Source organism: Pan paniscus, chromosome 3 (assembly GCF_029289425.2).
Source record: "Pan paniscus chromosome 3, NHGRI_mPanPan1-v2.0_pri, whole genome shotgun sequence".
In the NCBI taxonomy this organism is placed as follows: domain Eukaryota; kingdom Metazoa; phylum Chordata; class Mammalia; order Primates; family Hominidae; genus Pan; species Pan paniscus.
In genome coordinates this window covers 120,811,300-120,836,614 of record NC_073252.2, presented here as the reverse complement: position 1 = coordinate 120,836,614, position 25,315 = coordinate 120,811,300, and the positions used below count along the sequence as shown (strand labels likewise).

At 36.8% G+C, this 25,315-nt stretch overlaps 1 protein-coding gene across 4 annotated transcripts in view; it reads right to left on the bottom strand.

Annotated features, from left to right (window-relative positions):
- AFG2A (AFG2 AAA ATPase homolog A) overlaps positions 1 to 25,315 on the bottom strand; it is a 392,804-nt gene that overhangs the window by 256,128 nt on the left and 111,361 nt on the right. For all 4 annotated transcript variants that reach the window (XM_003816399.7, XM_063603893.1, XM_008969471.6 and 1 more), the window contains 2 exons: positions 4,956 to 5,009; positions 4,109 to 4,188 (listed from right to left, as the gene is read on the bottom strand). In XM_003816399.7, the coding sequence (XP_003816447.1) occupies positions 4,109 to 4,188; positions 4,956 to 5,009 (134 nt within the window). The remainder of the gene's footprint in view (positions 1 to 4,108; positions 4,189 to 4,955; positions 5,010 to 25,315) is intronic.

Sequence of the window (25,315 nt, the reverse complement as noted above, 5' to 3'; positions counted from 1 at the left end):
CCTTCCTCCATGATTGTGAGGCTCCCCAGCGATGTGGAACTATGAGTTCATTAAACCTCTTTTTCTTTATAAATTATCCAGTCTTGGGCATTTCTTCATAGTAGTATAAAAATGGACTAATCCAGTAAACTGGTAACGGTAGAGTGGGGTGCTGCTGTAAAGATACCCAAAAATGTGGAAGCAACTTTAGAACTGAGTAACAGGTGAAGGTTGGTACAGTTTGGAGGGCTCTGAAGAAAACAGGAAAATGTGGGAAAGTTTGGAACTTCCTAGAGACTTGGAGGGCTCAGAAGACAGGAAGATGTGGGAAAATTTGGAACTTCCTAGAGACGTGTTAAGTGGCTTTGACCAAAATGCTGACAGCAATATGGAACAATAAAATCCAGGCTGAGGTGGTCTCAGATGAAAATGAGGAACATGTTGGAAACTGGAGTAAATGTTACTCTTGCTATACAAAGAGACTGGTGGCATTTTGTCCCTGCCCTAGAGATCTGTGGAACTTTGAACATGAGAGAGATTATTTGGGATATCTGGTGGAAGAAATTTCTAAGCAACAAAGCAGTCAAGATGTGACAAGGCATAAAAGTTTGGAATTTTGTAGCCTGAAGATACAGTAGAAAAGAAAAACTCATTTCCTGGGGAGAAATTCAAGCCAGCTGCAGTAATTTGCCTAAGTAACAAGGAACCAAATGCTAATGCAAAGACAATGGGGAAAATGTCTCCAGGGAAGATCAGAGACCTTCCCTGCAGCCCCTCCCATCACAGGCCTGCAAACCTAGGAGGGAAAAATGGTTTTCTGGGCCAGGTCCAGGGCCCCCCCTGCCACTGCTGAGTGCATCCTCAGGACTTGGTGCCCTGCATCCCAGCCGCTCCAGGCATGGCTAAAAGGGGCCAAGGTACAACTTGGGCCGTGGCTTCAGAGGGTGCAAGCCCCAAGCCTTGGCAGCTTCCACATGGAGTTGAGCCTGCAGTTGCACAGAAGTCAAGAATTGAGGTTTGGGAACTTCCGACTAGATTTCAGAAGATGTTGGAAATCTCTGGATGTTCAGGCAGAGGTGTGCTGCAGGGGCAGGGCCCTCATGAGACCCTCTGCTAGGACAGTGTGGAAGGGAAATGTGGGGTTGGAGCTCCCACACAGAGTCCCCACTGGGGCACCACCTAGTGGAGCTGTGAGAAAAGAGCCACCATCCTCCACACCCTAGAATGGTAGGTCTACTGACAGCTTGCACCATGTGCCTGTGGCACCGTGTTGCTGCAGATACTCAACACCAGCCTGTGAAAGTAGCCAGAGGGAGGCTGTACCCTGCCAAGCTACAGAGGCAGAGCTGCCCAAGACCATGGGAACCCCTCTCTTGCATCAGTGTGACCTGGATGTGAGGCATGGATCAAAGGAGATCATTTTGAAGCTTTAAGATTTGACTGTCTTTACAAGAAAAAAACAAACAACCCCATCAACAAGTGGGTGAAGGACATGAACAGGCACTTCTCAAAAGAAGACATTTATGCAGCCAAAAGACACATGAAAAAATGCTCACCATCACTGGCCATCAGAGAAATGCAAATCAAAACCACAATGAGATACCATCTCACACCAGTTAGAATGGCGATCATTAAAAAGTCAGGAAACAACAGGTGCTGGAGAGGATGTGGAGAAATAGGAACACTTTTACACTGTTGGTGGGACTGTAAACTAGTTCAACCATTGTGGAAGTCAGTGTGGCGATTCCTCAGGGATCTAGAACTAGAAATACCATTTGACCCAGCCATCCCATTACTGGGTATATACCTAAAGGACTATAAATCATGCTGCTATAAAGACACATGCACACGTATGTTTATTGCGGCACTATTCACAATAGCAAAGACTTGGAACCAACCCAAATGTCCAACAATGACAGACAGGATTAAGAAAATGTGGCACATATACACCATGGAATACTACGCAGCCATAAAAAATGATGAGTTCATGTCCTTTGTAGGGACATGGATGAAATTGGAAATCATCATTCTCAGTAAACTATCTCAAGAACAAAAAACCAAACACCGCATATTCTCACTCATAGGTGGGAATTGAACAATGAGAACACATGGACACCGGAAGGGGAACATCACACTCGGGGGACTGTTGTGGGGTGAGGGGAGGGGGGAGGGATGGCTTTAGGAGATATACCTAATGCTAAATGACGAGTTAATGGGTGCAGCACACCAGCATGGCACATGTATACATATGTAACTAACCTGCACATTGTGCACATGTACCCTAAAACTTAAAGTGTAATAATAATAAAAAAAAAAAAAAAAAAAAAAGATTTGACTGCCCTGCTGGATTTTGGACTTGCATGGGGCCTTTAGCCCTTTCATTTTGACCAATTTCTCCCATTTGGAACGGGTGTATTTATCCAATGCCTATACCCCCATAGTAACTAGGAAGTAACAAATTTGCTTTTGATTTTATAGGCTCATAGGTGGAAGGGACTTGACTTGTCTCAGATGAGATTTTGGTCTGTGAACTTTTGAGTTAATGCTGAAATGAGTTAAGACTTTGAGGGACTGTTGAGAAGGCATGAATGATTCTGAAATGTGAAGACATGAGATTTGGAGGGGCCAGGGGCGGAATGATATGGTTTGGCTGTGTCTCCACCCAAATCTCATCTTGAATTGTAGCCCCCATAATTCCCACATGTTGTGGGAGGGACCCAGTGGGAGATTAACTGAATCATGGGGGTGGTTTCCCCCATACTGTTTTCGTGGTAGTGAATCAGTCTCACGAGATCTGATTTTTTGTTTTGTTTTGTTTTTTGAGATGGAGTTTCGCTCTTGTTGCCCAGGGTGGAGTGCAGTGGAGCAGTCTCAGCTCACCACAACCTCCACCTCCTGGGCTCAAGCAATTCTCCTGCCTCAGCCTCCCAAGTAGCTGGAATTACAGGCAACCACCACCACGCCCAGCTAATTTCTATATTTTTAGTAGAGACAGGGTTTCACCATGAGGGCCAGGCTAGTCTCAAACTCCTGACCTCAAATGATTCGCCAAAGTGCTGGGATTACAGGCGCCCAGCCCGATCTGACGGTTTTATAAGGGGTTTCCCCTTTCACTTGGCTCTCATTCTCTCTTGCCTGTCACCACCTAAGAGATGTCTTTCGCCTTCCACCATGATTGTGAGGTCTCCTAGCCACGTGGACTGTGAGTCCATTAAACCTCTTTTTCTTTATAAATTACCCAGTCTCGAGTATGTCTTTATCAGCAGCACGAAAATGGACTAATATAGCAGTCTACCTCCTAATGATAGGTTCCTAATGACAATTTATACTCTCATCACATGAGGCAGCTCTAATTAAGAAGGATGATAACAGCAATGTTTCATATCACACTTACTACTGACACTTGTAAGTTGTCTTCACCCTTCACTGTAATTATCACCAGCAAAAATTTTATAATCAATATACACATCAAGAAGCTATGCACAAAGTACATGAATTTACATTACCCAACATGAACCACTTGTAGAACATATTAAAGGACCGCTATACATTTGTAGAGGAAAAAAACATACTTATGAACAGTTCTGATGTGTGTGTGTGTGTGTATATATATTTGTTTGAAATGACATCATAGATAATCCTCTTTACTGCCTGAGATTTTGGAGCAAAACTATTAATACTAATTTATATTCTATTTAATTTTACTTTAGGAAACATTTATTCCAGAGAATTTTTAAATCTGTGTAACGTATTTTATAATTTTGTTCTACTACAAGAAGTAATTATGATTAATCCAGTTTTGTTTACAGTTTTAATTATATGTTTACAATAACCCTAATTTTGATAGACAATACTAAGAAGTATGTGTTGATATAAACTATAAAAATTAACTCAAATGCCCAGACAGGTATCAGTGGTTTTTATCCAATATAGCTAAAAGTACTATACAGTAATTACATGAAATAATTTAATGGGTATAAGAGGAAAAAATTACATAAACTGAAAACTTTTTTAGGCCAAATGTATTAATAGATAAAAGTTGTATACGAAATGCTATTTATACCATAATTGCTATTATTATGTAACATCATATTATTATGTAATAGCGGTGCTATTAAATACTTCTTACCTGCCCCTTTCAACTGCTAAGGCATCCAGTTCATCAAAGAAAATAATGGAAGGTGCCACTGCTCTTGCTTTTCGGAAGGTCTGGTGGAAAGAGTGCCACATTAGCTAAAGATGAGCAAACACTAGAAAATTCTGTAGTTGGTTTGTTTTAAAACTATATTTAGAACCAAACCTATTAGGTACAAGTCAACAAGCCCAGTCACTTTGTATAGACCTTGTAATGATGTTCAGAACTTTATAATGGATGTAAAAGTATCCCCTTCAATAGTGCTTAAAGAGACAAGCCTATCAATACATATTCACATAGGTGTGAAGGAGGCAATTCAGTTAAGCAATCAGAAAATTTCAGTTAAAATCCCAGCTGCACTACTAGTAACTGTGTGACTTTCAGCAGTTAACTTCACTTCTGTAAGCCTCGATTTCTACATCTATAAAATGGAGATAATAAACGCCTACCTCAGAAAGTTATTTTAATAATTGAATTTTAAAAAGAACACAAAGCATTTGGCACAATGCCTGAAACAGTAAGAGCTCAATAAATGATAGGTATTATTAACTATTAGTAACAGCATTAACTATTTTAACAGAAATGCTGGCTATTATTATCAGAAAAAATGATAGTTTTAAAAGGGCTGGTAATATGATGTTTAAAAACAAAACTGAAGTATTGCAGATGATCAAAACTGCATTTTTAAATAATAAAATAATATTCACCTGAAGAAAAAAAAATACCACTAAGATCTGACTTCGGAAATGCCAAAGTCTGTTACCTAAAACAAAAGGGAAGCCACACAGGACAGAAGTGTGATTCTCCTGTGCTGAGTGCCACTAAAGGCACAATTTCTTACCTCTCTAACTGCTCTTTCAGATTCACCAACATATTTATTCATTAATTCAGGCCCCTGCATGAAAAGAAAACAACTGTTCAGTGTCTTTATAAATGCAATCATGTATATTTCTTCCAATGAGGTAGAAAAAATATACACAAAAGAGAAAATAAACAAAATCTGCTTATTAATCCCTATAGCATGCTTATTTTCTCTGTTTGTTATTTGTGCCTTAAAAGTTAAAGCCATTCTACATTCCAAAAACCACACATCAATACAAAGGAAAGGCTGTGACTAATCATAATATTTTAACAACTTATTCATCATTTGTCTATAACTCTATCCACATTTTTACACTATATCATATGTGGTGCTAGGCACAGAAGATGGAACAGCCATTTCTCAGGCCTAACCACTGGCTAGCTCTAAGCAGGTCTACTTACCAGATCTGAAGATGCACATTTTTTGACATTAATATTTCTGAACTTTAATATTTTTCTTATTTCTCAAGTACCTAGAATATCAAATATTGTAAGAAACACAGCAGACTTTCTTTTTTACCACATACATATCTACTCTCTTAAGATAAACAGTCACCACAAGAAGTTATGAATTAAATTGTCCCATAATGATAGATGACCTCAGTTGTGGGGATGTTTCTCCGAGCATCTGGCTATTCTGACACAGTTCCTCATACATCCCGAAGAACAAGAGACATGTGTGTGTGTCTCTCTCTCCCTCTCTCTGTGTGTGCGCATGAGCATGCATGCATGCACAAACACATACACACACCCCTTATTTGAACAAGATTCATATGCTATTCCATGCAGATCATGGGTCCAGCCAATTCTGAGGATGTAACAAGACACTGACTTAAGTATTTCCTAAACAATTTATATTAATTTTTAAAAATCTGACTGACTGAAACACATAGGGAAACCCTAGCAGAATGTTAACTAATCCCAAACTGGTATGGGCAGTATTTGGCTTCATATAAAACACCATATTACAAGGAAAATTAGCATACTGTATGACAAGTACTATGATAGAGCAATGCACAGGTACCATCAAAACATACAGAAGAAACTCCTTAGAGTCAAGAAATGTTCCTAGAGAAAGTAACATTTCAGGTGAGTCCTCAGTTGATTTATTCCACACCCTCAAAAATACGAAATACATCAAGACCCAGGAAGAAATCAAAAAGGTCTCTGATGAGCCAAAATAGATGTTACTATATGAACTTTGTTGTAGAAGAGCTCTTAAGGTCTTTACGCTGAGTTCATTGACTTTTAAATTACATACAATGAATACACTTGAACAGAACTGATATAAGAATTTACTACACATGAAGCATAGGGTGCAGGGAGATTGTGGCAATCAATAAAGCTACTTAAAGTGGGAGGCAGGGGTTCAGATTTTATCGTGTAAGCAATAGGAAGGGTTTTATGAAAGTTAAGTGATAACAGAGGTATTAATGAAAGATGATTCTGGCCACAGTATAAAAGATGTTTAGGAGGAATATTAAGAGTCCAGAAGTCGAGAGAACAGTTATAAAACGCTTAGAATAGTAAAGGGGAAAAATAATGAGGAAGAAGTTTAAGGCAAAGGAGTGCAATGGAAATGAGAAGATAGCCACAAAAACAATTAAAAATATAAAATTAATGTGTTGTGGATAGCAAAATGTGAAGATGAGAGTGGGGTGTAGAATAATTCAAATTTGACTTAACATTACTAATTTTTTTTTTGAGATGAAGTCTTGCACCATCACTCAGGCTGGAGTGCAGTGGCGCTATCTCAGCTCACTGCAAGCTCCGCCTGCTGGGTTCACACCATTCTCCTGCCTCAGCCTTCCAAGTAGCTGGGACTACAGGTGCCCGCCACCACACCCGGCTAATTTTTTGTACTTTTAGTAGAGACAGGGTTTCACTGTGTTAGCCAGGATGGTCTCAATCTCCTGACCTCGTCATCTGCCTGCCTCGGCCTCCCAAAGTAACATTACTATTTTTGATGTTCACGATAATGACTTAATTCATAAAAAAAAAAAGGATGCTCAATATATTCTGTGTAGCAATTTCTCTTAAGTATGTAGTTCATAGAGTGACACCACCAAGATGGCGAAATAGAAGGTAACCTGCTCATATATGTCCACAATAAAAAGAATTATCCATCCATCCACAATTGTGAAACCCTAAGACACAGGAGGGTCACTTTGAGAGGGTACACTAACACCCAAGTGACTGATCTGCTCCACTGAGCTTGCTTTTGCATTCAAGCCCAGAAGTAGCCCTCTCTCTCAAGGGGCTTGACTATAGCCCCATTTGACCTTGAGCCTGCAACCAAAATCATCTGCCAAAGGGTTCAGAGAAATCATGCACACTAATGCCTTGGCAGAAAAGCTCATCAGCCCACTGATAACTGGTCTCAGTAGTGAACCTGGAAGTTGAACTGTGACACTGCTCCAGGCCTCCCTAGCTGAGATCCCAGCTTATAGTTGCTTACACAAGAAACCAGGAGGAGATTCACACAAATCTCATGGCCTGGGACTCTGATCCTCCCCGACATGCTCACCAGCCTCTATCCCACAACATATCCTGAGGAGACCCAGTCTAAGCCCCACCCAGTGCAGTAGAGGAACTATCCTATCTGTGCTGAGACATGCTGGGAGATGCATGCCACTCTGAGCCAACAAGACAAGCTTTCCAAATCCATCCCTACAGCGGAGTCCAAGGGGGCCCAGTCTTAGCTCCAGCCCCTCCTGCTGCAGTCTGGGAGCTATCCCATCTATGTACGGACCTGCTGGGAGACACATGCCCATCTGAGCCAATGTGACAAGAACACCAACCTCCATCCCACAGCAGATTCCAAGGGAGCCCAGTCTCAGTACCAGACCCCCCTGTTACAGTCAAGCACTTTTGCAATGACCAGCTGAGTGATGCATGCTGATCTGAGCAAATAAGTCGGGGCCAGTCTCCTTCACACAGCAGATCCCAACGCAGCCCAGTCTCAACTCCAGGCCCTCTTACTGCAGTTAGCAGCCCATCCTGCCTGTGCGGAAATATGCTGAAAGGCACACTCATCTGGGTGATTGGGACAGTCTTCTGGACTCAGATCCCTGGCCAGCATTTCCACGCAGCCGGATTATCTGCCTTGGGTCTACCCCAGGTCCATCTGGGCCAGAAAGCCATATCAACCAAAGAGACCCTGTGAGATTTGTGGCAAGCCTGGGCTCAGAGAGTCTCTGTGATGGTAAATATTAATTGTCAATTTGATTGGACTGAAGGATGCAAAATATTGTTTCTGGTTGTGTCTGTGAGGATGTTGCCGGAGGAGATTAACACTTGGGTCAGTGGACTGGGCGACAAAGCCCCACCCTCAATGTGGGTGGGTACCATCCAATCTGCTTCCAATGTGGCTAGAAAAAGCAGGTGGAAGAAGATGAAATAAGCCGGCTTGCTGAGTCTTCTGGCTTTCATCTGTGCTGGATGCTTCCTGCCCTTGAATATCAAACTCCAGATTCTTCACCCTTCGGACTCTCGGACCTACACCAGTGCTTTGCCATTGGCTCTCAGGCCTTCAGCCACAGACTGAAGGCTACACTGTCAGCTTCCCTACCTTAGAGGCTTTGGGACTTGAACTGAGCCACTACTGGTTTCATTGCTCCTCAGCTTATAGATGGCCAACTGTGGGACTTTCACTTGTGATCATGTGAGCCAATTCTCCTTAATAAACTCCTTTTCATATACACATAATCCTATTAGTTCTGTCCCTCTGGAGAACCCCAATAGTCTCCTAGTGTTTAGATAGCTGAAGTGGTCACAGGCTCAGGAAACACAATACTCAGTTGGCTTAGAATTCTTGGAAGGTCTCTAAAGAAGGACAGGCACAAACAAAGGAAGACTGTGAAGAGTAAAATAAATACTGAATCCCTCAATGCACAGACAGCCTGCAATTTCACAAGCATCAAGAAGATTCTGGGTAATATGATCTCAACAAATGGACATGAGGCACCAGAGGCCAACCCTAAAGTGATAGAGATATGTGATCTTTCAGACAAGGAATTCAAAATACCTGTTTTAAGAGAGCTCAATGAACTTCAAGAAAACAGACGGAATCAATTCAGAAATGTATTAGGGAAATTTAACAGAGATATTGAAATCATAAACAAAATCAAACAAAAATTCTGGAGCTGGAAAATACAATGAGCAAAATGAAAAATGGAATAGAGAATATCAACAGCAGGACTGATGAAAAGGAAGAAAGAATCAGTGAGCTTGAAGCCCAACTATTTGAAAATACACAGTCAGAGGAGAAAAAAGCAAAAGGAATGAAAAGAAATGAACGGTTTATGGGAGCTATGAGACAACATCAAAAGAACAAATATTCAGGTTACTGAAATGAAAGAAAAAAACTGAGAAAGACAAAGGGGTAGAAAGCTTATTCAAAGAAAAAAAACTTTCCAAAGCTTGAAAAGATATAAATATCCAGGTACATGAAGGTTAAAGGTCACCAACCAGGCTCAACTTCCCCTCTCCAAAATAAGAAACAACCCAAGATTTATAATTAAACTCACACAGATCAAAGATAAAGGATCCTGAAAGCAGCAAAGGAAAAGAAACAAATAACATATAAGGTAGATCCAATACACTTGGCAGCAGAATTTTCAGTGGGAACCTTAGGGTTGGAGGGAGTGAAATTATTCAGAATGCTGAAAGAAAATAAAAAACTTAACGAAGAATAGTGTACCCAGCAAAACTATCCTTCAGAAATAAAGGCCAGATAAAGACTTTCCCAGGCCAAAAAAAAAAAAAAAGCTGAGGAAATTTATTACTACTAGACCTGTCCTATAAAAAAGGCTAATCAGAGTTCTTCAAACCAAAAGAAAAGAACATTAACGTGATTGTTATACTAATATGATAAACATGGTTCTTAAATCACTTATATCTTTAGTAAAAAGAAAATACAAAACAATTAAAAATAATTACAATTTGTTAAGAGGCAATATAAAAACAGCAAGTTGTAAAATCAAAAATTCAAAATGTTGGAGGAGAGGAAGTTAAGGTGTACAAATTTTTCTTTTCATTTGTTTCTTATCTTGCAATCAAAGTTAAGTTGGTACCAGTTTGAAATAATTAATATAATATTTTTATAAGACTCAAGGTAATTACAAAGCTAAAAACTATAATATATACACTAAAAATAAAAAAGAACAAATTAAAACATGCTACCAGAGAAAAATCACTCAGCCACAAAAGAAGACAGTAAGAAAGGAAACGAAAAGAAGAGTTACATAATACCAAAAAAAAAAAGTATCGAAATGGTCAAAGTAAGGCCTTGCCTATCAATATTAAAATTGAATGTAAATAGACTAAATTCTCTAGTTAAAAAAGACCAAGAGTGGCTGAATGGATTAAAAAACAAGACCCTCACACCTGTAATCCCAGCACTTTCGGAGGCTGGGATGGATCACTAGGTCAGGAGTTTGAGACCAACCTGACCAACTTGGTGAAACCCCATCTCTACTAAAAAAAAAAATTAGCTGGGCGTGGTGGCAGGTGCCTGTAATCCTAGTTACTCAGAAAGCTGAGGCAGGAGAATCGCTTAAACCCAGGAGGCAGAGGTTGCAGTGAGCCGAGAGTGTGCCACTGCACTCCAGTCTGGGCGAAAGGGCGAAAGAGCGAGACTCCATCTCCAAAAAAAAAAAAAAAAAAAAAAAAGACACAACTATATGCTGCCTGGAAGAAACTCTCTTCACCTCTAACAGCACATATAGACTAACAGTGAAGGAATGGAAAATGATATTCCATGCAAATGGAGACCAAAAAAAAGCAGGAGTAGCTATATTTATATCAGATAAAACAGACTTTAAGTCACAACTTGTAAAAAGAGACAAAGAAAGTCATTATATAATGATTTAGAAAAGTCAAATCAGCAAGAAGATATAACAAAATTAAAAACATGCACCCAACAGTGGAGCACCCAAATATATAAAGCAAATATTAATAGCTCTCAAGAGAGAGACAGACTGCAATGACTGCAATAAAATAATTGCAGGGGACCGCAATGCCCCACTTTGAGCAACAAACAGTTCAGGCAAAAAATCAACAAACAAACATTGGAGTTAAACTATACACCAAGTGGACCTAACAGACATTTATGGAACATTTCATCTAACTGCTGCAGAATATACACATTCTTGTTATCAGCACATGGCACATTATCCAGGATAGACCATACATTAACCACAAAATAAATCTCAACAAATTCAAAACAGTCAAAATCATATCAAGCATCTTTTTTGACCGCAACCACCACAACAAAAACTAGAAATCAGTAACAAGAACAACTTTGGAAACTGTACAGTTTCTGTACAGTTCATATTTCTGAATGCCCAATGAGTCCACCAAAAAAAAAGAAAAATTTAAAATTTCTCGAAACAGTGAAATAAATCACAAAATACTAGAATCTACAGATACACAAAAGTAGTACTAAGAGGGAAGTTTAAAGCCTTAAACACCCAAATCAAAGAAATATGAAGACTTCAAAGAAACAATCTAATAATGTACTTCAAGGAACTAGAAAAGCAAGAACAAACCAAACCCAAAATTACTACAAGGAAACAAATAATAAAGAGCAGAAATAAATGAAATTCAGACTAAAAAAATAAAAGATCAACAAATGAAAAGCTGATTTTTGAAACCATAAAATCAACAAACCTTTGGCTAGACTACCTAAAAAAAAGAACACCTAAATAAATAAAATCAGAGAAGAGAAAGAAAAAATTACAACTGATACTACAGAAATACAAAGGATCATTAGAAACTATTATGAACAACTATACTCCAACAAATGGGAAAATCTAAAAGAATTGAATAAATTCCTGGACACAACTTACCAAGACTTAACCATGAAAAAACAGAAAAGCAATAAGAAGAAGATTGAAGCAATAAAAAGTCTCCCATCAAAGAAAAGCACAGGATTTGATGTCTTCTCTGCTGAATTCTACAGAACATTTAAAGAATTAACATAAATTCTGCTAATTTTTAATATTTCAAAAAAATGAAGGGAGAATATGTTCAAATTTATTCAATGAAGGCAGCATTACCATGACAGCAAAACCAAAGACAAAACAAATAAAAAAAACTATCAATATCCCCGATAAACACAGATTTAAAAATCTTCAAAAAATACTAGCAAACCAAACTCAATAATACATTAAAAAGATCATTCAACACAATCAAGTGAGATTCATCCCAGGGATGCAAGGATGAACCAACATATGCGAATCAATAAACATTGAACACTGCATTAACAGAATCAAGGACAAAAACCATAGGATCATTTCAACAGATGCTGAAAAAACTGGGTAAAATTCAACATCCCTTCATGATAAAAACCTTCAATAAACAGGGTATTGAAGGAACATACTTCAATCTGATAAAGGCCATATATGACAAGCCCACAGCTACTATCATATGGAACAGGGAAAAATGGAAAGCCTTTACACCAAGATCTGAAACAAAGCAAAGATGCCCACTGTCACCACTTCTATTCAACATAATACTGCAAGTCTTGGCCAAAATTAGGGAAGAGAAAGAAATAAAGGGCATTCGAATTGAAAAGGAAGAAGTCAAATTGTGCTTGTTTGCAGATGACATAATCTCATATGTAGAAAAACCTAAAGACTCCACCAAAAAACTCTTAGAACTAATGAACTCACTTAGTAAATTCCCAGATACACAATCAACATACAAAAATCAGTAGCACTTCTACACACCAATAGCAATTAATCTGAAAAAGAACTCAAGAAAGCAATTCCACTTACAATAACTTCAAAACAAACAAACAAAAACCTAGGAATAAATTTTCTTTGACCAAAGAAGTCAAAGATCTCTACAAGGAAAACTATATAAAACATTGATGAAAACAACTAAAGAGGACACACATAAAAAATGAACAGATATCCCATGCTCATGAATTAGAATAAGTATTGTTAAAATGTCTACACTACCCAAAGCCATCTACAGATTTAACTCAATCCCTATCAAAATACCAAGGGCATTCTTTGGTAGAAATAGAAAAAGCAATCCTAAATTTCATATGGATCCACACAAGACCCTGAGTAGATAAAGCAATCCTGAGCTAAAAGAACGAAGCTGGAAGCATAAAACAAAGTGATTTTAAATTATACTACAAAGCTACAGTAATAAAACAGCATGGTACTGGCATAAAAACAGACACACAGACCAATGAAACAAAAGAGAGAACCCAGAAATAAATCCACATTCATTACAGTCAACTCATTTTCGACAAGGGCATCAAGAACACACACTGGGGAAAGAACAGTCTCTAATAAATGATACTGGAAAAAGTAAATATCCATATGCAGAAGGATGAAACTAAATCCACATTTTTCACCACAAACAAAAATCAATTCAAAATGTATTAAAGGCTTAAATGTGGCTAGGCACATGACTCATTCCTGTAATCCCAGCAACTCAGGAAGCAGAGGTGGGAGGATCACTTGAGGCCAGAAGTTTGAGCCTGCGCAACATAGCAAGACCCCACCTCTACAATAATAATAATTAAAAAAAATAGGTGTAGTGGTTCACACCTGTATTCCTAGCTGCTCAGGAGGCTAAGAAAGGAAGATTGCTTGAACCCTGGAGTTCAAGGCTGAAGTAAGCTAAGATCACACCACTGCACTCCAGCCTGGGTGACAGAGTGAGACCCTGTCTCAAAAGGAAAAAAAAAAAAAGCACTTAAACATAAGACCTGAATCTATGAAACTACTAGAAGAAAACTTGGGGAAATCACTGAGGAAATGCTATACAACAGTGGTCTGGGCAAGACCTCAAAAGCACAGGTAACAAAGGCAAAAAAAAAGACAAATTACCTCAACAGTGTCTGCACAGCAAAGGAAACAATTAAGAAAGTGAAGAGACAATCTACAGAATGAGAGAAAATATTAGCAAATTACCTATTCAGCAAAGAAATAATAACCAGAATAATAAAAGGAATTCAAACAACTCAGTAGCAAATATAAATAATCCAATAAAAAAAATGGGCAAAAGAAAGATGGCCAATAAGTATATGAAAAAATGTTCAACATCATAATCATCATGGAAATGCAAATCAAGACCACAATGATCTCTTATCTTATGCAAGTAAGAATGGTTATTATCAAAAAGACAAAAATAAGAAATGCTGGAGAAGATGCAGAGAAAGGAAATCATGTGTACACTGTGGATGGGAATGTAAATTAGTATAGCCATTTACGGAAAGCAGTAGGGAGGTTCCTCAAAAAACTAAAAACAGAACTACCATATGATCTAGCAATTCCACTACTAAAAGAAAGGAAAGCAGTCTTTCAAAGAGATATCTGCACTCCTATGTCTATTGTAGCACTATTTACAACAGCCAGGGTATGGAGTCAACCTAAGTGTTCATCAATTATTATTTAGCCATTAAAAAAATGAGATCTTGTCATCTGCAGCAACACAGATAAAATGAGAGGTCATTATGTTAAGTGCAATAAGCTAGGCACAGAAAAGACAAATACTTTATGTTCTCACTCATATGTGCAAGCTAAAAATGTGGATCTCATGGTGGTAAAGTGTAGAATGGTGGTTACCAGAGCCTGAGGAGGGAAGAGAGGAGGAGGGAGATGAAAAAAAATTGGCTAATGGGTACAAAACCACAGTTAGAAGGAGTAAGTACCAGTATTCAGTAGTACAGTAGAGACATCATAGTTAACAACAATTTACTGCATATTTCAAGATAACTAAAAGAGGAGAATTGTAATGTTCCCGAAACCAAGAAAAGTTAAATGTTTGAGGTGACGAAGACTCCAATTATCCCGATTTGATCAGTACATATTGTATACACATCAAAATATCACATGTGCCTGCAAAATATGTACAACTATGATACACCAATAAAAAATACAAAAATAAATACGTAGCTCATTAAAAATACTGTACTCCAAAATGATTAAAATAAAAAATGTATAATTGCAATCATAAGTACTAACATATATTGAACCTTGACTGTGTGCCATGAACTGTTCTAAGCACTTTATTAACTCAGCTATGTAAAATGTCACAGCTGCACAGAGTTACAACTGACTTTCCATCTGCGATTAATTAATGCCAAGAGCACACAAAAGACAGCTTAAAAGAGGGCCTACTAGCCAAACTGGTGCAACTGAGACAACAATACAAATAGTGATACTGAGAAATCATAAACCACTGAATAGAAAGGAATTTATGATCCCATAAAAACGAAATAAATTAAAAAATCAAAAATCTATTAAGAAATAGGATATTTATTTCTTTTTCTTTCTCTTTTTTTTTTTTTGAGATGGAGTCTCACTCTATCACTCACGCTGGAGTGCAGTGGTGCGATCTCCACTCACTACAACCTCTGCTTCCCAGGTTCAAGTGATCCTCCTGCCTCAGCTTCCTGAGGTAGCTGGGATTACAGGTATATGTCACCACGCCTGGCTAATTTTTGTATTTTTAGTAGAGACGGGGTTCCGCTATGTTGGCCAGGCTGGTCTCAAACTCCTGACCTCAGGTCACCCACCCATCTCAGCCCCGCAAAGTGCTGGGATTACAGGCATGAACCACCTCGCCCGGCCAAAACAGGATATTTATATAGTCCCAAAATAACTTCCCACAAAATATTAACTTAACAGGAAAAAGAGTAATTTTACAATGAAGAAGCCTGGCTGACACCACCATAATCAAAGTTAACATCACTAGAAATACGACAAGTTAAAATCAAGTATCACCTGATAGAATGCAATGAGAAGAACGCAGCATTCTTTCTAAGAATAACCTAAATCTAATCATGAGGGAATGTCATGCAAATCTCAATTTAAGGATATTTCTCACAATAACTACCCTGTAATCTACAAAAATGTCAAGGTCACTAAAGTAAAGAAGACTGAAGGAACTGTTACCAACTGAAGAAATCTTCACGGATGTGACAAATAAATGCAACACATGATTCTGGACTAACTTATTTTGTCATAAAGGAAATTATTGGGACCCCTGACAAAACTTGAGTGACAATAATAATGCTCATTTCTAATTTTATGGTTACACTGTGGTTATGTAAGAGAATTTGCTTTTTGTAGAAATACGCACTGAAGTATTCAGCTGTGATGGGGCATATGGCAGCAACTAAATTCAAATGGTTGAAGAAAAAAATGTTTGTGACTGTTCTTGCAAATTTTCTGTAAAGTTTAGAAATCTTAAAGAAATAGAAGAAACAAAAACTTGATCCAAATATAAAAACATTGGAGAAAAAAAGTTCAATACAAATAGATACAGAAATAAAAGAAGTGATAAAATTGGCAAACAAGATCTTAAAAACAGGTATCGTAAATATTTTCAAAAATTTTCAGGAAAACACTATGCAGTTATTGACCTGGCCAAAAGAAATTTTTAAAAAAAGAAGAAGACAAAAAAGAATTTTAAGGAAAACATTAAAATTATGAGGAAAAGATAGAAAACATAAAAAGAACCAAATGAAGCTTCTACAGCTAAAAGATATAATATTGGAAATTTTAAAGTGCACTAAATAAGCTTACAAGCTGAAGAAAAAAATCAGTAAATTTGGAGACAGAACAACCATTCAAAGTAAGCATAGAAACAAAAAAGATTGATAAAAAAAAAAAAAAATGACATCCTCAGAGACACAGGTCCCTTAATAACAACAATATTAAGAGGTTTAATATATGAGGGGTCTTCAAAAAGTTCACGTAAAAGATGTATTATTTTAAAAATTATGCATGGATTTCAGTTATTTTTGCACCAAAATAAATTCATACTAACTTGTTAAAACATGTCTGAACAGAGTCTAGTTTGAGGCACTAAGGGTAAGATACCAGTTTGAAAACAGTTTCTGTCAGAGCCACATGAATTTTGTTAAAATTGAAGCAAGAAGAAGCAAATTTATGGTGAAGCTTGGATAGAAAAATGGTAAAACTATTGATGCTTTATGAAAAGTTCATGAGACAATGCCCTAATGAGATAGCAGTTTACAAATGGATAACTGAAAGAACAAGACTATGTTGAAGATGAAGCCCCCAGCAGCTGACCTTCCACATCAGTTTGCAAGGAAAAAACTCATCTTGCTTTTTCCCTAATTGAAGAAGATAAATGATTAACAGCACAAACAATAGCCACCACCAGAGCCACTGCAATTGGTTCAGGTTAAACAATTCTGACTGAAAAATTAAAGTTGTGCAAACTTTCCACATGATTAGGGCCAAAATCCTTATGCCCAGATCAGCTGCATACAAGGGCAGAGCTTTCAATCAAAACTGTAAACAAGTGGGATCAAGATTTTGACGTACTGCTTCAAAGAATTGTAACAGGAAACGAAACACAGCTCTACAGATCTTGAAGACAAAGCACAATCAAAGCAATGGCTACCAAGAGATAGAAGTAGTCCAGTCAAAGCAAACATGGACTGGTCAAAAGCAAAGGTCATGGCAACAGTTTTTCTGAATGCTCAAGATATTTTGCCTGTTGACTTTCCAAAGAATAATAATATCTGCTGACTGCAAGTGTTTTGAGAAAGTGAGCAAAAGCTTTAGCACAAAAATGCCCAGGAAAGCTTCACCAGAGTCCTCCTTTACCACAAAGCTTATGCTTATTTGTCTCATCAAACAAGGGCAATTTCACGGGAATTTCAATGGGACATCATTAGGCATTTATCTTACAATCCTGATTTAGCAACTTCTGACTTCTTTTTGTTTCTTAATCTTTAAAAATTTTTAAAGGGCACCCATTTTTATTCAGTTACTAATGTAAAAAATATAACACTGATATGATTAATTTCCCAGGACACTCAGTTCTTTAGGGATAGACTAAATGACTGGTATCATCACTTACAAAAGTATCTTGAACTTGATGGACCTTATGTTGAGAAATAAAGTTTATATTTTTTATCTTTTAATTCCATTTTTCCATGAACTTTTTGAAGTCCCCTCATATATACAATTGAAAAGTTAGGAAAAAAAAGTGGAAGAAGATGACAAAAACATAGGCAAATTTGATTTTTAAAAATATTAACTAGATCCAAAAAAGCTCAGTGAAATCCAAGTAAGGAAACTACATCAAGATGCATCATTATCAAATTACTAAAAACTGATAAGAAAGAGAAAGTCTTAAGAGAAATGAGAATATAAGAACACATTATATATCTGTAAGCAAAGAATTACTGCTGACTTCTTGTCAGAAACAATTCAAGCCAAGTGACAATGGAGGACAAGTGCTGCAAGAAAAAACCTGTCAAGCTAGAATGGCATATCCTTAAAAATGAAAGGTGAGGACAAGATATTATCAGACAAACAGAAGCTAAGAGGATATGTCACTAGTAGATCTCTACTACAAGAAATATTAAAACAATTTCTAAAGCTTGATGGGAATTTATATCAAATGGAAACCTAGATCTATACGAAGAAATGAAGAGGGTTAGAAATGGCAAATATATGAATAAATATAGAATAGCTCTTTTTTCAATTAATTTCTTTAAGAGGTAACTGACTAAAAGTTTTAACTCTACAATATAAAGTTTATTGTGTATTTAGAGGTAAAATACAGAATACAGCACAAGAAAACAAAAGTATATTGATGTAAGAACTTAAACTATAAATAAAGTGGTGCAGTGTTATTTGAAGACAGAATGTAAGTATGTATAGTATAGGTGCTTGAGCAAGTATTTTTTTAAGTAAAATAAAGAGGCTTAGCTATTAAGATAATAGAGGAGATAATATACAATATCAAAATGCACTGAATGCAAAAGAAAAGAGGAGAAAAGGGAAAAGAACAGAAATGGCAAACAGACAAAAATTATGGACATTAACAAATCTTTCAAGTTGGAAACATGCCTGATGAAAACGAGACCACCTTTAATACTGTTTTTGTATGGTGCTGCTATGGACCAAATTTGTCCCTCCCAAATTCATATGCTGAAATCCTAATCCACAATGTGATATTAGAAGACAGGGCCCTTGGGAAGTAATTAGTTCATGAGGGTGGAGCCCTCATGAATGAGATTAGTGTCCTTATAAGAAGAGACAGGAGAGCTTGATATCTCTCTCTCTCTCTCTCTCTGCTTTCCACTATGTGAGGCTATGTCAAGATGACCACATGAAAGCCAGGCAGCAAACCCTAAGAAGACACCACATCTGCCAGCACTTTGATCTTGGACTTCCCAGCCTCCAGGATTGTGAGAAATAGATTTCTGTTGTTTAAACCACCCAGTCTATGGTATTTTGTTATAGCAGCCTGAAATAAGACAATTACCTTCACAATGCTGCTTCAAAAGTATTGAAATATGATAATATGGTAACAGATGAGTAGGTTAGAAGATATAAGAATCAGGGTAGAAAAGTTAAGAGCAAAAATAAGAAAGGGATAGGAAGAACATCTCAAAGTTCAGACTGACAGAATCCAGCTTCCACCAAGGACACTGCCTTGCATCATATTCAATTAAGATGAGGGAGATATCTAATAGCATAAACACAGGAATCCTTAAGTAATGACAGAAGTAGTTTTATCTTTCTGCCTGATTTTTTTCTCTTAACCCAAGATGATTAATCTTTTTGAAAAACTGTTTCAGGCCAGATGCAGTGGATCACGCCTGTAATCCCAGCACCTTGGGAGGCTGAGGTGGGCGGATCACCTAAGGTCAGGAGTTCAAGACCAGCCTGACCAACATGGAGAAACCACATCTCTACTAAAAATACAAAATTAGCTGGGAGTAGTAGCATATGCCTGTAATCCAAGCTTGGGAGACTCAGGCAGGAGAATCGCTTGAACCTGGGAGGCAGCGGTTGCTGTGAGCCGAGATCACGCCATTGCACTCCAGCCTAGACAACAAGAGCGAAACTCCGTCTCAAAAAAACAACAAAAACAAACAAACAAAAAAACCGCAAAAAACTGTTTCAGAGTAATAGATTATACGTAGTCTAAAAATCAATATTTGAGGCTAATTAGGAGACAGATATATGAAAAGAATAATCATAGGCTGGGCGTGGTGGCTCACGCCTGTAATCCCAGCACTTTGGGAGGCCGAGGTGGGTGGATCATGAGGTCAGGAGATCGAGACCATCCTGGCTAACACGGTGAAACCCCGTCTCTACTTAAAATACAAAAAAAAAAAAAAAAAATTAGCTGGGCGTGGTGGCGGGCACCTGTAATCCCAGCTACTTGGGAAGCTGAGGCAGAAGAATGGCGTGAACCCGGGAGGTGGAGCTTGCAGTGAGCTGAGATTGCACCACTGCACTCCAGCCTGGGTGACAGAGCAAGATTCCGTCTCAATAATAATAATAATAATAATAATAATAATAAATAAAAAATCATAAAAAAGAAGAGTAATAATAATTAAAAATATTATCTATCATTTAAGACAGATAATATCATTACATCACTGACTGAAATCTACAAACCAAGAATACACAAATAGACAAAGTGATTATGTATCCATAAGTAAACAAGGATTTGCTTGGCACAGTGTTTTGGATGAGTAATTATTTATAATTAGTATATCAATTATTTGTACATTGGTACTTAAACTGTAAGCAATCATGTTTCCACAATAAAATTATTGTTAAGCTTAAGATACTACAGAGTGACTTCATGATTACAATTTAATCACCAATACTTCCATATCTCAATTTTTTAAATAATGCAACTACCAAACAGATTTAACTTAAAAAAAGACAAACAATGAAACATTAATTATGCTGAGGCAAAATGTTCTCATACTTCTAAGGATTTTGAAGAAAAAGAAACCATACCAAATCAATTTTACAAGCTTATTTTTAGATACAGGTTAGACTATGTAACAGCGACACAATGTTTACACCCACAGCCGTCACTGAGGTAAATAAACTTGAAGGCAGTTTTCCACGTATTGTGGGATCTAAGAAGACGAAATATAAAGAGCCACAGAGTAAATATTTTGGGCTGTATATGCCACATAAAGTCTTTGTCACATATTCTTCTTGTTAATATCCCTTTAAAAATGAAAAATTCATTCTTAGCTAGGGAGCTGGACCAAAATAAACTGCAGGCCAGATTATGTCTAAAGACTATGACCTCTGATGTAGATTAATCTCATATAATTTGAAAGAGTTCACTTTTGTCTATAAGATCAAAAGTCATCAAAAATGTCAATGACATAATTGCTAAGGAGTGAACAATCTTCAAAATATTTTAAAAATTGATTGATACAAATTAAGCAAAAAAAATTAATGACACACAAAAAAAGCAATTTCAAACTATCTAGTAATGTTGAAGCGTACATGTCCAATAACAATAACAACTTCTTCTAGATACATATACCCTTCAGAAACTCTTACCAATATACAAAAGAAAATGAATAAGAATATTACTGAGCACTGTTTATAACAACAATAAAAATAAAAGGTGGAAGTGTCTTAAAAATTCATTAACATAAAAATGAGTAAATAAATTGTTGTGTCCTCATAAAATGGAGTACTAGGCTGTCAGTGTGTGAATGAAGGGCTAGTCAAAGAAATAAGTTAAGAGGTAGGGAAACTAGCAAGGGATCTGTTATACAGCCAAAATGCACTGCCTCAACATTTATAACCAAGAATGAACGTTCTTAATGTTTTGACAAAATGTTTAAAAGTTATGTAACACTTGTAATTTTTCCCACTGATTAAGATCATTCTGCATAATTTCACCTTGCACAATCATTTTTACAGCCCTATACTACAGCCCTATACTTGCTTTGTACTAGACTGCAAAGCAAGAAATGCCTGTAGTATAGGGCTGTAAAAACGACTGTAGTACAAAGCAAGAAATGCCTATTCATAACATAATATAAAGTCAAATAAACAAAACTAGTACTTTTCATTTACATGTGGTAAATTAAGTTTTACACAAGGGGGACTGTGGACAAGGAATTAAGAAAGTGAACACTAAAACAAGGATCAGGGCCCACCCAATAAAACAAGCTTTAGATAAACAGCAGAGTGTGTTTTTGTTGAGGGGTTAGGGGTGGTAAGAAATTTGTATGCAGATTTTATTCAGTTTAGAGCAACTACCGAGGCAAACTGTGGCCTGACAATAATCAGAAAGGAAATTGCTGGGGTCACTGTTTTTATTGCAATTACCATCATGCCGACTCTACATTATTGTTGTTGTTCTTACAGCAATTGTCTGTAAAAGTCAAGGATATGGCATCAAATAATAATCCAGTGAAGAGATTTCTTTATTCAGGCAATGTAACTGAATGTATATATACTGCTTTTTAATTATCTGGCTTAACTGAAGGAAAGAGATTAGAGAACCTGGAAAAATGGTCATTGTTCTCTGTAGATGATGAAGATAACCTAGGCATTAATGTTAGAAAGTACAAGATTATGGTCATTTCATGATTTCTTTCTCTGCTAAGTACAATGTCAATATCTTGGTATCAATAGAAAGATTAATATGGTTTATTAATAAATATCCAACATACAGGTAAACATTCTTGATATTTTGTTTGAAAATGTGAAAATATAGTATAAAGCCTCTACCAATTGAAGGGTCACTCCACTGCCACAGAAAGGTGGACTACAGGACCTGTGGATAAGAATGAAACAATGCTTCTTCCTCCAAAACAAAACAAAACAGAAAGAAAAAAAATTAAGACATTTGAAACTCTAACTTGAAAATCTGGCACTGTGAAGAAAATACGCATTGGAATAATTCAAGTCAAGTGTTACTAATAAGGCATAATGAAAAGACTGCAGGGTCACTAGAAAATATGACTTTGTACAGAACTAGGTACTGATGAATCTTACCTAGATGGCCTGCAAAATGCAACCCAAGTAGCTGAACTCGTATGTTGCGTTGGTCTCGAGTTTTATGAGAAGTCACAGCAATTTCATTACCAAGGGAGGTTATTTTAAGCTTGAAGTTTAAGTTGCCAAAAATCACTGTATTTTGGTACAAAGAGTTTAAAAGTCTATATTCAGTTTCAAAGATAAATATTACACTTTACTACTAACAGAAAACTTAAGGAATCATAAGCTGTGATGTCATACTTTTTGCTCCATTTGAGGTCAAACATACATCAATTTCTTAAAAATGGAAGAGAGCAGCAATCAGCATGTACTAATTTTGTGGAATCTTTCTATACGCTTACTATGTCTTATCCCTTTTACTGCTTGCAACAGTCTTCTGAGTTGTACACTGTTACTACAATTTTACAGAAAAAAATACTAAGTGCAAAGAGGTGAAGTAATTTGTCCAAAGTCACACAGCTTAGCAAATGGCAGAACTGGGATACAAGTCTTTTAACTATTACACTTGACAGTTAGAGAAACTGCCCCAAATATTTGGCCACCATTGGCACAAAAGATATGCAACAGATTAAAGTACAAGTACTGTGACCTACTCATAGAATGTTATTAGCAGAAGGGCTTTAGGAGTCACTTAGTCTAACCTACTCACCTAAAACTGAGGCAAAGTACAAAGAGGCTGAGTAATATGCCAAAAGTCCTAGAGCTAGTTAAATGGCAGAAATGATAAGAACGCAGAATTGTGGTTTCCAAACCAGCACTCTTTCTAAGAATTATGATGTCCTGTTCTAAGTCCTTAAAAGAGAAATGAAATGTCCCGTTAAGATTTTAGATGAAAGTTAATTTGGGGCTAGACAAAGCTGGCTGCTAAAAATAATTTTTTAAATTTAAAACAAGATTTTACACAGTACCAGCAATTCAAATTCAAATGTATTTCTGGTGAGCAGATCGAGTGGCTAAGGTGAAGTATAATTCTTTCTTAATAGATGGTAGCATAGGCTAATTTGAAAATAAGAAGTTTATTAGTACCCGTTATAAACAAGAGACCATTTATATCTAACTACAGAGTTTAGGTATATATAGTATAGTCTCAGTCCCATATTTGCTCACAAGTTATGTTACTTTTAAAAATGTATGTTAGTCTTGCCACATATTTTACCTCCTAGATAGCATGTGCTTTACTGATAAGAATGATCAAGAAAAACTGCCATTAATAAGTACCATTAATTGAGTTATTTTTAATAGCATTATTTTTAACATTCCATGGCCAATATTTCAAGTATCCAAGTTTACAAAATAACAAAAATATCATAAACACATGTGAAAATATTTGTCCAGCTGTTCTATTAATCTAGTGAGAAGTAAACCTGACTTATCTTTTTACTGTGCTTCATTATTTTACACCATATCAGTCACAAACTTGAGTATAACATTTACACCTCATGTTCTTACAATTTTGCCCCTTTAATCACTACTGGGTTTTTTTCAGTCCTCCCAAGGGCTTTTTAAATGTGTCTGACACCTGCCTGGTGCTTTTAGTTATTACAATTCAAATGAAGTTTTTATAAGTTCTAAAGTGTCTGGGGAAGGCAAGTTAACCTAAGTGTTAACTATGGTTAAATGTTATGGAATATGCTCGTAAAAATCCAAACTCACATAAGATAGAATTACATATATGTAATGTGAGTAAAGGAACTTGAAAATTAATAAAAAGTACAGTATCAGCACATACAGAAGGCCATTCTGGGAAAGCACTTCAAAGAGTTTGAAAATAGGTTTTAATTACTAGGCAAGAATGCTGTGGGCAGGTAAAAACCCTGAAATGCAAGAGGGGCTGGCAGGGAAGAGAACAGAATTCGAGCTGTTCCTCTCAAAAAGTATAATACAATCCTTCCCCAAATTCATTCATTCTATTCAGGAAAAAGAAAAATGACACATTTCTTCAGAACTTACATTGCAGGGACCATGCTGGCTACAATTAGGCAAGTTGTAAAATGTGCATTTACACATATTTACATGCCCATGAAATCCCCTTCTGCTATTAATGACTACTTTTGTCACTCTCAGTCTCCTTTGCTGACTTCTCTGCAGAATCTCAAACACTGATTTCCAATTTCCACATTTTCATCTCAATTTCCATATTTTCATCTCTCGAAATAATCATCCTCTTGAGCTACAAATCCATATATACAACTGCCTTTAGGACATATTCAATATTTTGTCCCAAAGGCTTTTCAAACTCAACACTGGTATTTTCTCTCTCACCTCCAACCTGTTTCTCCTCTTCTCCCTGGAGTTAGGATACTTCCATCTGCCAGTCATTGACAGTAAAAATTTTTATCACCTTTGACTGCTTTTCTTTCTCATTTCTCACGTACAATCAACAACCAAGAGCTGCAGATTCTATGTTACCTGTTTCTTCATATTAGTTGTTCAGTCAAATATCTCTCCCACTAAATAATGAGTTGATACATAACGAGGAGCCCATCTAATATATCTTTGTTTACTATGCACAATACCTGACACACAGAAGGTGTTATTTTTGCTA